Source organism: Manis pentadactyla, chromosome 3 (genome assembly GCF_030020395.1).
Source record: "Manis pentadactyla isolate mManPen7 chromosome 3, mManPen7.hap1, whole genome shotgun sequence".
Taxonomy (NCBI): domain Eukaryota; kingdom Metazoa; phylum Chordata; class Mammalia; order Pholidota; family Manidae; genus Manis; species Manis pentadactyla.
This window is the reverse complement of record NC_080021.1, coordinates 147,557,434-147,574,496: the sequence shown is the minus strand read 5'-3', so window position 1 is coordinate 147,574,496 and position 17,063 is coordinate 147,557,434. Positions and strand designations below refer to the sequence as shown.

Sequence of the window (17,063 nt, the reverse complement as noted above, 5' to 3'; positions counted from 1 at the left end):
GGACTCTATTTTGGGTGGGAAGGAAAATGCCATTAGCTGTGAGGTCTTTTCCAACACTAGTACTAAGAGCCTGTTCAGAGAAAACTGACTTCTTGTTTCTTTCCCTACACAGACATTTTAGGAAAACAACAGCCTTGTGATTCTTCTTGTAAAACCTGCAATGGATCTGCAACCCTGTGTACTTCCTGTCCAAAAGGTCAGTGTGGAGTGTGACAGGAGGTGGCAGCGGCCAAGACAATTTTTGTAACACCTTTATGTACAGGGCCTGCAGGACTTGATCTGGTCCCTTCATCATCTGTCCCTATTACAGTGGCTACTCCAGGAAACACAGGAACCACCAACCTATAATAAAAACTGGCTTTCAAAAGACCGAAAAAAAAAGTGTCTTTTTATCCAAAGACATGATGAAGTTATCTGTTGATTTGGCCACAGAATTTGTTAGAGTCTTTGGGTACCTGACATTTCTAGAAGTCCCATTGCTCTTTTAAAGTGCATTAGCTGAAACATTAGACCTTAAGGTAGCGAATCTAGGTGGGGATAAATAGCCTACCCATTATTTCCTTCTTCATTTCTGGTACTGAATTTAGGAGAGAAAAAAAAGAAGAGCAACCACTTAACAGCTCAGCAAATTAATTGCTTCATTGTCTGTAAAAATAAAACATCAGATGCAACAAGGCCCCTGACTTAGGTGTGTATTTTATTAACATGTACATTAACATTGAGAATTAAGAATGTTATACTCCCATTAAAGCGATCATTATGTTGGAATGTGCAATTTTAATAGTGAAATGAGATGCAAAAGCAACAAAGTCTAAAATTATAGGTGTGTCATGATTCTACTCCTAAACAGCATTTGAGATTACAAACAAAAATTAAAGCAATTTTCTTGAAATTTTGGAGATTTTAAAATTTTCTTTAATAATGATGTTATCTGATTTTTTCAATTAAAAATAAACAGATGAACCATTCATTCAAGGTGGAGTTGGGTGGAAGAATTGCTACTGTTAGTGTCCTAAAAAGGTGGGCTTTGGAGAAGCAGAAAAACAGACTATCAAGCTATGCATGTATAACTGCCTTATGCCAGGAGGACAAAGGTGTTAATGGAATGATCAGTTGGCAAAGGGAAGTCCCACAGTGACTTTCACCAATATCAGCAGGAAAGTAAAAGAAACAGGGTAAAAGCCCCCTGTTGTCCATTTCCTTTCTAAAGATTTAACTCCTCTTGAAAGACTCAGAATCACTAATATTTGCATAAACCTGAAATAAGAGTCTACATAGTTGGGTCTTCGGAGCAGTTAAAAATAAGCTGCGGCAAGCATCAGTTATCTGCACCGGTGTGTGTGCTGCTAGATCAGACACCTGCTGACCATCTGATCTGCCTTCTTCCCTTGGTTTCTAGGCACATACCTGTTGGCTCAGGCCTGCGTTGCCTCCTGTCCCCAAGGCACATGGCCCTCGGCGAGGAGTGGCACCTGTGAGAACTGTACTGAGGACTGTGCGTCTTGCTCTGGAGCCAACTTTTGCAAAAAGTGCTGGACTCAGCCAGACCGCCCTCTCTTCCTCCACCAAGGCAGGTGCTACACCAGATGCCCTGAGTAAGTCTTCCTCCTCCATTTGCTTTGGGCTCCCACCATACTTTAAGGGCAATTCCTTTCTATTGACCGAAGAACTCTTTCCCTCCCTGTTACAGTGCCTACATGTGTCCCCTCTCAACTATGGGATATCAGTATTGCCACAGCAGCCGAAATGTATAAAAACTCACACACTTCTCTTTTGTGACTATTATATGCATACATTTTTCCCTTTACATTCTTTTTCCACCTTGTTTTCATAATCAAGTAGGTTTTTCTCCATCACAAAAATAAGGCTGTGATTGGCTGTGAACACATAACTTCTAAATGTTTACAGTACATGAGGTATGAATTATAAATAATAAAGACAGAATAATACCTGGTTAATTATTTATTGAATCCTTATGGTTTCCTCAGTCCCCTGGTTTATAACTCCCTGACTTTTCCTATCAATGGTTCTGCCTCCAGGATTTGCCTAAAAGGGAACTGGGAATAGCAAATGGAAAAGAACATCAGGAGATGTTCAGTGACAAGCAATAGAAATTCCTAATAGTATGACTGAAACAATACGGGGCTCATTATCTCATAAGATGAAAGTTAAGAAACACAGTATTGGTTACTTGAGGGGCCAGCACTCTCATTAAAAACCCACGATCTTTCCATTTGCTCCTACATCTTCCTTAGCTTTTCTTCCTCTGGGCCACATTGTCTGCCCCATCACCAAACACCACCCCTCCCCACTCTACACCAACCATAGACAGAAAAGGGCACAGCCCTCCTTGTTTATCTCTTTTTAAGAAGAAAGAAAACTTCCCCAGACTTCCCTTCACATCTCATTAGCCAGAATGCATCACTTGCACCTTCCAAAACCAATCTCTGGCAAGGAGAATGGAAATAGAAGGACTGGGTAAGGCTGGACAATATTCACTCCTAGACACCCAAACAAAAGTGGAACCCTGACAGCCTGGAAGACTGGAGAGAGGCAGATGAGAAATGAGTTTAGGGAAGCAGCCAACTGAATCAATTTTAAGGAATTAGAAATTTCATTTGCCTGCTAATTAAAAGAACTAGAAAAAAACACCAACACCTATTTCCTAATGATCTATTTGTATTCATTACTGAGATAGATCCTCTAGGGTATAAAGTCATGGTACTTACCCTTGAGAAGCTTCCAATCTAGTGTAAAAGCCAAGCATTTTCAATTTAATTCTACAAGTAATTATTTAGCACCTACCAGATATAAGAATTGACATTGGAAGCTAAGTTAAGATCAACTGAAGGATGTCTGAGCCTGCAAAAGGCTTGCAGTTTAGTAGGGAAGGTTTATATAATCAATGTCATACACAAATTGCTATGAATACACAAAGAGCTAAGAAATTCCAAGGGAAAAGAAACCATTTAAAAATAGCTGCTTGTTGAGTGCTTGTGACATCTAGGCACTGGGCTAAGGGCTTCAGCTGCATGATCCCACTAGTACTCACAAGAACCCTCTTATTCAGACGCTACTGTTTCACCCCATTTTGTGGATAAGGAAACAGGTGGTGTGCAGTGTCCCACAGCTAACACATGGTGGTCAGGACTTCAACCGAACCACCCAGCACTGAAGGCCATGTGCTTCACCAATGCATTATGCCAGCTTCTCATCGAAAGGGTTTCTTTTTTGACATAACAGCTCTAGTGAGATATAATTCACATACCACAAAATTCACCCATATAAAATATACAATTTGATGTTTTTTGCTGTATTAACAGAGTTGTGCAAGCATCACCACAGTTTTAAAAACTTGCATCATCCCAAAAAGAAACTACACTTTTAGTAGTTACTCCCCATTTCTCCCAGACCTAAGCAACCACTAATTTATTTTCTGTCTCCATAGATTTGCCTATTCTGACATTTCATATAAATGGAATGCTAGAAAATACAATCTCTTATGAGTGGTTTCTTTCACTTAGTGTATTTTCAAGGTTCCTCCCCAGCTGGGTATTTAGGAAGAGGCTTACTGGTGAAAAGCTCTTAAAGGATTTTTGTCAGGCAGAGATTGGGATAAGGGGGAAAAAGGGTCAGGGCAAGAGAGTCCGGAAAGAGAAGGGAGTGCGGGGGGCAAAAGACAGAGTCAGGGAACTCCCAGCCCTCCTCCTCCAACATCAGTGCTCCAGCCTGAGCAAAGTCAGCAGAGGTCTTACAATAAAACAGAGGTGAAGGTCAGAAATCTACTTACCAAAGGCAATCACTGCTTCCCTGCTCACCTTTGTCCTGGTGGGATGGGACTGGATGTCATTATTATCACCCCTTTCCCAATTCTTGCAGATTCTTCCAGTGTTACAGGAACTGACAATGCATAAAAACGAAAGAGGAAGAGGTGCACTGTGCCTTCCCTCCACTCAGCAGCCCACTCAACACTTCTTTCCTCCAAATCCAGATCGATCCCCTCCTATGAAGCAATGGGGCAGTATGCAGATACACAGCAACCAAGATTTTTGCATGTTTTGGGCAGTAAGGAAGCTACTAACAAGAAAGTCCTGCAGACTATGGAAGTATGAGCATGGGCCCTCCTGTTCTGAGTAGGGTGGTTTGATTACTTAAGGGCCCCCACCTTTGTGTTTACAAAAAAACAGGCAAGATGAAAGTCTGAGGAAAATGTATGTAATATCCAGCTTGGCTTGGCAGGTTTGTTGCTATTTCTGAGAAATCACCCCTTCGGGTGCGATCCATCCTAAAACAACAGTAGGATTTCTAACAGGTACACAGTCTGCAATGGAATGGCATCCGAATTATTTGTTTGGTATTCAGGATTGTTTATAAGTCAGCATGAGTGGCCATCGCTTTTTCAGATATGGTCTATGTTCACAGAAGAAAGTTTGAGTAGTAACATACATCATTATGGAGTTTGTTTAAAAGACAACACAAAACTTAAAAGTGTGTTCAAATTCACCACACAGGAACAGATTTGAAGATCTGATAGAAGAAAAAATGGTCTTCCTTTAAGCACTGGCTGTCACTGTTTCAGGTATCTGTCAAATATAGGTGAAGCTCCAGAACCATATGGTTTCTGCCTTATATGTATTTATTTGGGCCAAGAGTTCAACATTTAACTTTGAACTTAACAATTTAAAGCAGGTGGCCGTTTCTTCTCAAAAGAAATAGTTGTCTTCTTAAATAAAAGTGATGGTGGAATAAAGCATTAACAAAAAAGTTTGACAAATGCAGGGAGAAGACAGGTGGGCAAATCACTGGGCAGATCTACATGGAAAGGCTGCTTTTAGCAAAGGGGCTTTGGAAAAACACCTTGTCACCACATTGCCTGCTGGCTGCCTCCTGACAAATTTCTGAGTCATGTATTTTTGAGTTAGCAGTACTCTTCAATCCTTTTTTTATTTTTTGCTTGAATCTACTCCTCTCTTTTCAGCCTCTCATCTGAAATTTGCTGGTTCCCTTAGAGGAATCTGAAAAAGGTTTTCTTGGTGTTGCATTTTTCAAATTCTGTACTAGAATTGCTCATCTTCAGAAATTATTCTGTAGAGACCTTGGTCAGACCTGGCATTGCAAGTTCCCCAAGGGTCAGGTGATAATCACATGGGCCACAGTCCCTAACCTGTAAACACAGGGTTGGTCCTTCTAGCACAGCCAGTCCCCACCCTGAGTCATTTCCTTACCATAAATTACCAGGTGCAGTCAGAGAACCCCATGATGAATAACGGAGACATTCCTATCACTTGGAAAATTCCAAGAGTTCAGAAGTCAGCTGGGGAGAAAGGCCAGACCTCTCTTTTGATGAGGCCAAACTTCTCACTACACACACAGAAACAATGAATCCACCAAATTCTCATCCAGGTAGAAGATGTGATATGTTTGAGAATGCACTAAATTTCCTCAATTTCAAATTTCTCAAATTTAATCAACTGTGGTAAACATGTAATACATTTCTATTTGCTATCCTGTCAAATTCATTTTTCAGACACTGACTTGGTTGGACGAAGTAGCAGTGGTGTCTTTGTTCTCTGCGTGTTCTCCATCAGGGTCCAAAAAAAGCCAGATACTAATGTGTGAAGGAGCCTGGCCTTCACTTCCATCTGAATACTATTTAGTTCCCCCTCTTCTACATGAACTGCTTCATCTCCACTCTTCCTTTCTTCATACCACGTTAGTAATGTGACTTTTATTCACCTCTGTCCTGTTTCTTCCTGAGGCATTCAATACATTTTTGTTTACCAAATACATACAAGAAATGAATGACTGAAAGAATGATTAAATGGATGTGAATGAGTAAAATAATGAAAGCATCAAGAAAAGATGCAGTATAGGGTCCCTGAATGGCTTTAGGATTCAAAGAGGACTAGCAGATTCAGTCATTTGCAGCCATGCTTCACCCCACCCTGGACCCATGCCCTCTGCCTGTAACTTCGCAGCAACTCCCACAAGAGACAGAACGGACTTCCCTGACCCTTGACTTTGGGCTTGATTGTTAGATTTGTTTTAGCCAAAGCTAAAGATGTTAGCAGAAGAGAAGCAGAGGCTTAAAATGTGTTTGCACAGTTGAACTTGCCCTCTTGTGCCTCTGTCACAGCTAAGAGAAGACCATGTCCCAGTAGTTCCCTATGCCAAGAGGATAAAGGGACATGAAGAAGACCTGGACCCAGCACGCAGCTGGGAGTCAGCCTCCTTCCCCCAGAGTGCATGCCTGAGTTCTTCCTGCACAGTGACATATGCCTCTTTGAATGCAAGCTCAGCCAAGATCTGCTTGCCCACAGATACACAAGAGACAATGAGTGTGGGGATGTTTTGTTACACGGCACTATTGTGGAAGTAGCTGGCAGAGTTCAGAACAAACCTTCCCAAAATGTGCCACTTCGGCATGTGAACTATTTTGAGAAGGCAAATGAAGACCCTGTGGGCTCAAGAGAAACTATTTTTCCTCTCCCTTAACTACCTAGAAAAATCTAAATTGGGGTCTTTCCTACAGTAGGAGTTATTACCAGAGATAAATTTTATCCAAATGACCTGTCTGTATGGCAGGGCAAACAACTAATCATGAAACATCTGCTCTTCCTCTTGCCCTGTGCATTGCCCGCTCCCTCTTTGCAGCCCCAGGCCCCTGGTCCATCCCTCAGCCCAGGTCAGCATATATACCTCATTTTACCTTTCTGTCTTCAAATTTCTCATGTTGTGGGGTATGTTCAAAATTAAATTTTATTTTCTCCAGTTCATCTGTCCATGCTAATTTGGTTCTTAGACCAGTGAGAAGAACCTTGAAGGATGGAGGAAAACTTTTCCTCCCCAATATTGACTTATAGAAGGATAATTATAGAAAACAATCAGAATTAAGTACCTATGACATTGGAAGTCCACTTTCTCTACAGCAGTTTATGATTTTCCTGCTTTGCAAGTTCCAGCTCTCCCCTTCAGCGTCTCCCTTCAAAGACACAGCATCTATACTTCCCTCATCTCCCAGATATATCTGAAAGGGCTGGGGGTTTTCACAGTTACTGTGTTCACACACCAGTGAGTGATCTCTAAGGTGTGATGGTTAAGTCATTCAGAGATACAATATGCATATATCCATACATCAGATTCCACCTGGAAGTCAACCACATAAACATATACTCTAGTAACAAGTGTTCAAAATATGTTTGGTGCTGTGTATGAATGTTATATGTCTGTGTTTTAAAGAAGCCATCAGACGGTGGCTGAAAGCATCCAAAAGCAGAAGTGGTTCCAATTTTATGGGGCATTAAACATTTTGAGCCTTTTGAAAATAATTTTTTACTTAATAATTAATTTTTATATTAAATATTAAATTGATTTATTGAATCTCTTCATTTAAAATGTATTGAATTGAATAAAAAGTATTTCCAGAAAGGTAAAAAGAATGAAAATCGGGATGTAAAATAGAGAAACAGAAGATGGCTAAGCTTTATACAAATTAACAAAAGTTGTTTTCAAACAACCAAATTCACAAGGATAACACCTATCCTTTCCATTCTATTTTTCCAGACCTGATTTCTCACACTTGCTCAGGAAATCTAATGGATTCATTTGGTCACACTAGCAGCCGTCCATCCACTTTTGGTCCTGATTCCTTTGCCCCCAGGTGTGACTCACTTCCTTAGTTAGAAAGCTTCTCTACTCGCTCTCTCCTCCCACAGGGGCTTCTATGCAGAAGACGGCACATGTGAACGCTGTAGCTCTCCTTGCAGAACGTGTGAGGGAAATGCCACCAACTGCCACTCCTGTGAAGAAGGCCTCATCCTGGACCACGGAATGTGCCAGGAAAGCTGCTCCAAGAGGCACGTGGCCGTGGAGGGGGAGTGCAAGCAGTGCCCAGAGATGTGCGAGGACTGCATCCATGAGAAAACATGCAAAGGTACCTGCATCGCATCCCAGGGAGAGTGCGGCTCTACTGAGCCACCCAGCCAGGGGCCGACTCTCCGAGGGAGGGAAGTCCATGCAGAACTGAGGGAACCAGTCTCCGTCATGTTACTGAAATTTATCTACCTCCATGCACATCACTAAGGAAAATGGGGTTCAGATAATGCCTTTCGTTATGGATTCTGCAAGTTAAGACAAACAAGAGCCCCTCTTGCATGACTTTTTACACACACATGCACTGAGCTCTTAGGGTATGCCAAGCACTATCCCGTGTGCTGGAGAGAAAGAAAAGTCAAAGTTCCCACCTCTCTGTGCACAAAGTTCCCACAGGAGAGACGATATGTTAATGAAACACAGAGGTAGCTAGAGAATTGCTAAAAGATATAAAAGAAAAGTTCAGGCAACTATGAGACTGAGAATAACACTTTGGCTAGGATTATTTTCTCTGGAATTATCTCCCAAGGCAGGCTGCCTAACTTCCTCTCCAGAATAAGACAGGTTCATTTAACTGGTGCTGCCCTATCCAACGGATTTTCTAGGCATGACCTACAGTATTGTCTTGGATTTCCCCCAAAATAAGAGAACGAATACAAATGAATTAAACTCATGACCCATGGCTTCATGCTGATTAACCATGTATATTTCATCGGCCTAGTTTTCCAAACAATACCTCCAGCACCTCAGCCACCACTGGTCTGTCTGAGCACTGTAACTATTTGCACCTCTAAGCAGCAAATCATTTCAGGATGTAAACCCAATTCCATACCAACAGGCCACTATAGGTGGTCTCCTTCCCCAAAGCACGGCTTCTGAGACATGGAGGATATGGCCTAGCAGGGTGGGGATGGGGCACATGTACACTGCGGTCAAATGAGCCGAAGTGGCAGGGACAGGCTTGCCTGCTGCAGAAGGAATGAATTCCTTTCTCCTAGCTGATTTCTCCTTCCCCCAGAGTGGGACCTTGCTGATTTCACAGTGATAACTTGCTGACTTCTCCTTCCCCCAGAGTGTATGCCTGACTTCTTCCTGTACCAGGACGTGTGCCATCAGTCCTGTCCCAATCACTTTTATGCGGATGCAGGCCAGTGTGTCCCCTGCCACGACGACTGTCTGAAATGCAGTGGCCCCTCCGAGGACGACTGTGACCTGTGTGCTGACACATCCTCAGTTCTCTATGATGGGTGGTGTTTGGACGAGTGTCCAACAGGAACTTACTATGAAAAAGAGATTAAGGAATGCAAAGGTAAAAGGCTCCGGGTGTGGAGCCAAATGCTGCATCACAGGGAGCCCAGTGGGGCCACAGGCCTCTGCAGAGACAAAGGATGGTCTGGGGTTTGCACAGTTTTAGCCCCAGACCTATCATCCTATCCTTTTCCCTCCTGCTCAAGGAAGCATATTTTGAATCTACTCTAATTTATAACTTTTTAAATGAATCATATATAAGCTTTGATCATGTAACTTCTCTTACTAACAAATCAGGTTGACCCTCCTCATGCCAGTGGCTCTGAACTGCTGATCAAAAAAGAATTCTCATGTGAAGATTTATAACAGAGATGATGAGCCTTCAAAAGTCACCCAAATGGAAGCTTTTCCTTAAAACATAAAGCCATTAAAAATGTACAGCACTCTAAGGGGAGCTGTGCCAGAGAGGAGCTTCCTGGTGCCCCCAGTTCCCTCCCCTCTTCCCTCCTCAACACCTTCACTGATTTCTGCCCTGGATTCTCCACTCCATCTCCCCCTCCACATGTCCATCCCTACTCATTCAAGAAAGGATCTTGCATTATTTATGCCTCTTTATGCTTTAACTGGGTATGAACTGGTTGACCCAAAAGATAAAAATGAAATCAATTTCCCATTACTAGGGGAATTCGCAAACAAGTGAGAGAACATTCTGGAGGAAGGGGACATTTCCAGAATTCCCCCTAGCTAGGCAGCCAGGGGTATCTTAGCCCCTATGCTGCTACCATGAAAGCACTAGAGAGACATCCTGAGAAGTCCCAACAAGGGCAGAGGCTGAGGTTGAACTCCTGTGGCAGGAGGACCTGAGGCCACCACCTCCCAGAACTCAGTCAGGGAGTTTTTGGTAGGACATGAGATGCATCTTACTCCTGAAGGCTTTCTGCTCTCACGTTATGATCTGGGTATACCTCTTTGTGCTTTATGTAAACACACTTTAGTGTCAATGTCCCACCTGACTACCTGTGGACTTGCAGAGGCAGCTGTGCCAGGGCAGCAAAAGGTGGGGATGAGCATGGGAGGCAGGAAGCAGAGCTGTGGGTCGGTTTCCACAAGAAGTCTAGTGACTTGGCCAAAGGCCTACAGGCCTACCTTGCCTGCACCAGGGCAAGAATTCAGGATCCACTTCTGGCCTTTCTCTAGTATTCAGTAATTAAAGTAATTTGCCATAGAGAATTTTACAGGTCTCAGAGTACATTTATTTAATTTACCTGATTTAATTTTCTCATCCCTGGCTGCCCATTATCATCAGCTAGAGAACTTAAAAAAATAGATGCCCAGGCTCACCTCAAACCAACTCAACTTTTGGAAACTGACTTGAGGCCTAAAAATGCACTGCACCTTCCACCAATCCCAAGGGAGGCAGAGGGAAGCTGGTACTGGAAGAAACAGGGTGACCTCCTGACTTTTCAGAGAGAAGCAGCAGAAGGATCTGACCTGAAAATTGAGATCTGGATAGGTTCAGAGAAGCATCTGGAACCAAGCAATCTCGGAGGAAGATCTTCTCTGAGAAACACAAGGACTTGGGATCCATTCTGGTCACCCCAAATTATCCCCTAGGAGATAGCACAGCCATCTCTAAGAATCCCTTGCCTTTCCCAAGGCACTGGGGCAGAAACAGCAAGAGCTTTTGTTAAGGTCCTGGGTTCAGTGCCTGATCCTGCCCTTCTCCAGCCAAGTGACTTAGCACCTCCCACCTCAATTTCCTGATCTAGATCAAATGAGATGATAATAATCACAATAATAATGCCATGCATCCATTCAACCAGTGAGTATGTATTTGGAGGCCACCAGGTGCTGAATGTTCTTCCAGCCTTGGGGAGCAGAGGGGACAATAGAGGCAGAATCCTGCCCTCATGGGGCTTACATTCCACTGGGGAAGACAGACTAAAGAAAATAAGTCAGAAGGAAAAGTGAGGCAGGGAAGGGGGACAGGAAGGTAGGCAGAATCCAGATGAAAAGAGAGAGAAGGCAGCCAGGACATCACTGAGAAAAGGAGGGAACCAACCATGAATGTATCTGGGAGAAGAGAATTCTAGGCAGAGGGAATGGCAACCACTCAAACCCCAAAGTGAAAGTGAATTGTTGTCATTTTATTTGCCCAAAAAATGCCTACTGAGTGCCAGTTATATACGAGGCCCTCTCATATGCACTGTGCATTCATAAATGACCACAAGAGGCCTTCTTTGTCAACAATTATGATATAGACCCACAACTGTACATTAGTGATGAGCTCAAGGTATTCTGGGAGGTCAGTGGAGAAACACAATAGGGGTTATGGTGGTGACAAGGCCCCCAACAGAGTGTGGCCATGCTGCTGCAGAATTGCTTGTTATTATTTTGTTGCCATTTGGGTAATTATATGGCGGCTTACTAATATTTCTGAGGTGGCTACTGCAGGGAGGGCTCTCTAGATATTACAGAGAATGTAAAGAAAGAGCCATATTTTCTCATTATGCAGCAAGAATGCTCCACCCAAAACCCCAGGGCTGTCCCCAACTCATGGCCCCACACCTTTGGCAAAGCCCTGGAAATGTCTAGGAGAAATGGGGAAGCAGTGCAAACACACTTTCCAGGGGAAATGACTCCCCAGAGGGGTGCCCTGGCCCTCCCTCACTCTCTGCCATGCCCATCTGGCCCACAGATTGCCATAAGTCCTGCCAGACCTGCTCATCATCTGGGAGCTGCACGACCTGTCAGGAAGGCCTGAGGGTGGACAGCCATGGACAGTGTGTGCCTAGCAAGGAATGTGCTGCCTCCGAGTACTGGGATGAGGCAGCCCTGGGATGCAAGCCCTGCCACGCCAAGTGCTTCCGCTGCATGGGGCCCTCTGACGACCAGTGTCACACCTGCAGGAAGGACAGCCTTCTTCTCAGTGAGTCACTTTTCCTCGGAGGGGGACTCTGTCTTTCCCTCTGTCTGAGACCCTACCTTGTATGATGCCTGGTGCCCAAGTGGTGCTGGTGTTCTTTCTTGTTTATGTTTTACTTTGTTTTTGGAAATTTTTCAAATGTACAGAAAAAATGCAAGAGTGAGCACAGGACGGAGAACACTGCACATGTACCCTTTACCCACTTCCCCCTCGTTAACCTTTCCAACCACTGGCTTTGGCATTTGCTTGCTCTCTGTCTCTGTGTAGATGCATACATGATCAGCAATATATTTTTCTGAACCATCTGGGGATGTTACATACATCATGGTCCCTTTCCCACAAATACTTTCACATGTATCTCCTAAGAATAGGGACGCTTTCCTACATAACCACAGTACAGCTATCAGCGTTAGTGATATGATACTTTAACATACGATCTGTATTATGAGTCTATCAATTCCCCTTTAGGACAGGGTCCAGGCTAGAGTCAAGTATTCCATTTAGTTGTCATGTCTCTTTAACCTCTTCTAACCTGAAAATTTCCACAGGTATGGGAGAAAGAAAATGGAACAAAACTCAACTGAAAGGAGGAGCAGTGGAGGGGAGTAGGATAGAGGGAAGAAAGGGACAGGTGTGCTGAAGGCCTGGAAGTGTTAGCATTCATCCCCCTGACCCAGTGGACCTGAGAGGCAAGGCGCTCAGCATAGAAATGTGCAGCGATTTGTCCTCTTCTTGCTGAGGTGTCACCAGCAAGGACATCATTGCCCTGAGTTACCCTCCACACCATTCCTCATCAACAGGAAACACTCAAGGATGCCAATCTTCTCTATCCATCCATCTTAAGCTCCTCCTACACAAATCTCACTGACCTTCCTTCCCTGCAGTTGCTGCTTCATGAGAACATTCCAGATCTCCTGTATCATCCCAACCCCCAGGGCCTTCTTTTCTAATTATCCCCAGTTCAGAGTGAGACCAGTGATCACCTCAGGGGCCTTCATGCAGGCAGGAAGATGTCTTATCACCACAAGGTGGTCTTCCTTTAAGCTAAGCATGTGAAGTACGCCAGAACAGAGACCTCAGCCCGTGTGTGTAACAAAGCTGTAGTCCCACACGGGCTGGGCACACGATGTGCTCAGGCCCGATCTCCTCACATGCTCCCACCCTGGCCCTCACTATCAGTCTACCAGCATCAGGCTTGTTATAAACTAGCTAACTCCTCTGCAGGCTGTGGGAGACTGAGTAACAGTCCCCTGAAAATGTCCCTATCCTAATTCTCAAACCTGGTAATATGCTACCTTACATGGAAAAGAGGGGTTTACAGATGGGATTAAATTAATGGTCTTGATTTGGGAGGATTATCCTGGATTATCACAAGTGTCCTTGTAAGAGGGGAACAGGATGATCAGTGAGTAGTTGAAGGCTATGTGACATCAGAGCAGTAGAAGAGAAAGAGAGAAGATGCTATGCTCGGGCTTTGAAGATTAAGCAGGAGGCCACAAGCCAGGGGGTGCCAGCAACCTCTAGAACTTGGAAAAGGCAAAGACACAGACTCACTCCCAGAGCCTCTCAAGGAAGATGGCCCCATGGACCCATTTTAGACTTCCTGATATCCAAAATTGTAAGATAATACATTTATATTATTTTAAGCCACTAAATTTGTGGTGATTTGTTACAGTAGCAAAAGGAAATTAAAAAAGAAGTGTTTCATCTTTAGGGGATTAAGGCTTCTCCCTAGTTAACCATCTACCTTAACTGGATGGTGAACCCTTGTCAACACCCAACTTTAACAAAATCACCAGCAAACAGTATTTACCAGGGACCTGGCACTTGGCTAGGTGCTATAAAATCAGAGGTGACAGACGTGGCCTCCGCCCTCAAGGAGCCCAGAGAGTCTCCCAGCACTGAGTTTGAGTCCACAGCACTTTTTACAGCAGCTCTAATATAACTTAGCTCTTCCACCGGACCTGTGCTTAATGCTGACGTGAGTTATAGAGACAAACTAGCTTTTGGCCTAGGAGAGCCTGGGTTCCATTCTGTGAGGTTAAGCACAAGAAACTGGGGAAGAAGTTGCCTCTAAGAACTTCACTGTGCTAAACTGTGAAGCCAGTAATCTGTTTTTTACTTTCTAATTAATCCACTCCCCCCTTTCACTCCTAAGTGTTGTTAAAGAAGAAAAGGTCAGAATCAGAGATTCCAGTGGGGTTGGAGGAGAAAGGACTGGGGTGGTATGACGTTTAACAATCGACTCTAACAATCTCACTATAACAATCTCCCTGTACAGAGCAGTAGATTTAAGGTTTTAACCTTATTTTTTAAATACATGAGCAAAACAGAGACTTGCTGTCCATAGAACTTTCTGTCATGATGGAAATGTTCTACATTGATGCTCATACCACTAAGGAACTGAAGTCTTAATTTTATTTCATTTTAATTCATTTCAGTTTCAAGAACCACCCTGTGTAGACAGCAAAACAGAACCAAGGTTAAATACTGGAGGGAACACATGCAAGGCTAAAATGTGGGAACATGCCATCATGTTGGCCCTGCACTTTGTTTTCTTCAATACAGCCTTGACTCTGCTGCCCCAGCCCCTGCCTCAAATGTACACCACCTCCTGGGAGACCCGGAACATCCTCTGGCTCATATTGACAGACTGTGGATTCTGTCTCCTGCCTACCAGTGCCATCCACACTGACCTCTGTTTTCCCTTAACTTCTAATGGCTTTATGGTTGATTCTGTTTCTTGGACATAAATCTTTGCTCCCAAGAATATCCATCACCCTCAGGAATGGTACAGCCCACATGGTACAGTGGGGAGCACAAAGAGGAGGTTTAAGAGACATGTGTCATACTTGATACAAAGACAGACTCTTTTCCTCCCTTGGCAGACACAACCTGCGTGCAGGACTGCCCTGGGGGCTACTACGCTGATGAGGACAGCCACCGGTGTGTCCCCTGCCACAGCTCTTGTAGGACATGTGAAGGGAGACGCAGCACACAGTGCCTCTCCTGCCAGGAGGGCTGGTTCCAGCTGGGAAAGGAGTGCCTGCCCCAATGCAGGGAAGGGTAAGGTGCTCAACACACTTCCCTTGTTTAATCCCATAACCACTCCAAATAGTGCTATAAGTAAACCCATTCTGCAGATGAGGAAGCTAAGTCACAGAACACTTACATAACCAAACAGAAGTCTCACTGCTAGTAGGGAACAGAAAGGAGAGGGCAGTCCAGGTCTAAGGGTCTCCACAGAATTTCAGGCAGTTCATGGTCATGGAAGAGTAAACAGGAGAGGCAGAGTGACCATGGTCCTGAGACAACACAAAGCGTCAGATTGTCAGGTCAGACTCACGTGCCAAATTCACTAATAATTCAAAGAATACAAGCAATCACAAGGCAGAGGTGAAGCATTCCATTCTTCCCTTAGGGAAGTTCAAGACTGTCAATATAGGTTCTTTCTCTTCTGCTTAGGATCCATTCTGGTCAGGTTAAATATGTGAGGTCTAAGCAATATGTGTGGAACATCAATTTTACAAAAGGAACAAGTTCCACTAAACATCTCCATTCATACCACTAATTCTCCAATCTGTCATGAGCTCATAAAATCCACAATTACAAGCTTAGTTACTGCATGCAATCTAGACATACCAGTCTGAACTTTCAGGTGGAAAAGAATACGGATCTATGGAATGCCCAGGTAGTGAGCAATGATTGTCATCTACATGTGACAAGTCATAGGTCCCTTCATATGTGTTAATCTAATGTAATCCTCACAAAACATCAGGGGAAAGATTCTAATGCCCGATTTACAGGTAAGAAAACTGAGAATCATTAGATTAATATAATTAGTAATGTATCTACTGAGTAAAGTTAATGAGTAAAGAGTCTAAAGTGATCCCATTTGTAAATGAATGAACACTGTCTGACTAATTGTGATTTTTATACCATATCCTATTTAGGAGCCAAGCTTAGTATTCAGTATTTGCTCCCTGCATTGGTTTCAGATATTATGCAGAAAATTCCACTGGATGGTGTGAGCGGTGCAGCAAGAGCTGTAAGGCGTGCCGGGGCCCACAGCCCACAGACTGCCTGTCATGTGATACACTCCTCTTTCTGCTGCGCTCCAAGGGAGAGTGTCACCGCACCTGCCCAGAGCATCACTATGCAGACCAAAGCACACAGACATGTGAGAGGTGTCACCCAACTTGCGAGAAATGCGAAGGTGAGGGTGTCGCTGTCCCTCTGCACATGCGAATGGAAAAAAGAAGTTCTTCCTCAGGCTCAACCCTCTCCTTTCCCACCTTCGGAGGTTCCTCTTGCTTGCCAACCTCCTAGCCCATCCTCTCCAACATCAACACCTTCTGCTCTCTCTCAGCTTCTGCAGCTGCCCTCTAACCCAGGCTGTTCCTGTCCCACACTGCTTCCTCTTTATACCTCCCATCCCTCAGGGTCCATCCAGATCATCTCCTCCAGGAAGTGTTCCCTCTGCTCTGTCTTCCTTCTCTAGCTGTTGAATTTACAATCAGCCTAGCAAAACTTATTTTCATTACTTAAACAACTACTTACGCTCCAACTCCCCAAGCTCCATTCTTATTTTCCAGATACTTGCTTCTCTGTCCCAGAGATCCCTAAAAGCAGTATGTCCCAGGGCAAGCACACCCCCAGTACCCACTCTTTCTGTTAATGAACCCACTGTTCAACCAACTGCCCAGGTTTGAGACCTTGAAGTTATCCTCCCCATGCCTCCCACCCAACCCACCTATCATAAAGGGAAACTTCAAAGTCTGTTGATTCTCTCTCCTAAACATCTCTCTACTCAAGTCTCCGTCTCTATTCTCAGCATCTCTTAGGCAACTTTCTGAAGTAGTCAACAAGTCACCCCAACTGTGGTCTCGCTACCTGCCCCTCACCTGCAACGGGCCAGTGATCTTTCTAAAATTCAGATCTGTTCATTATCCTCCAAGCTTGACAAAGAAAGGTGATCCAGGTGAATTCTTCTCAACATTTAAGAAAGAAATGCCTC

At 44.0% G+C, this 17,063-nt stretch overlaps 1 protein-coding gene across 5 annotated transcripts in view; it reads left to right on the top strand.

Moving 5' to 3' along the window:
- The window catches only part of PCSK5 (proprotein convertase subtilisin/kexin type 5), a 452,855-nt gene that overhangs the window by 416,268 nt on the left and 19,524 nt on the right, over positions 1-17,063 (top strand). For all 5 annotated transcript variants that reach the window (XM_057498570.1, XM_036893448.2, XM_036893449.2 and 2 more), the window contains 7 exons: positions 113-196; positions 1,400-1,595; positions 7,716-7,933; positions 8,945-9,181; positions 11,819-12,049; positions 14,935-15,112; positions 16,045-16,262. In XM_057498570.1, coding sequence (XP_057354553.1) covers positions 113-196; positions 1,400-1,595; positions 7,716-7,933; positions 8,945-9,181; positions 11,819-12,049; positions 14,935-15,112; positions 16,045-16,262 — 1,362 coding nt within the window. The remainder of the gene's footprint in view (positions 1-112; positions 197-1,399; positions 1,596-7,715; positions 7,934-8,944; positions 9,182-11,818; positions 12,050-14,934; positions 15,113-16,044; positions 16,263-17,063) is intronic.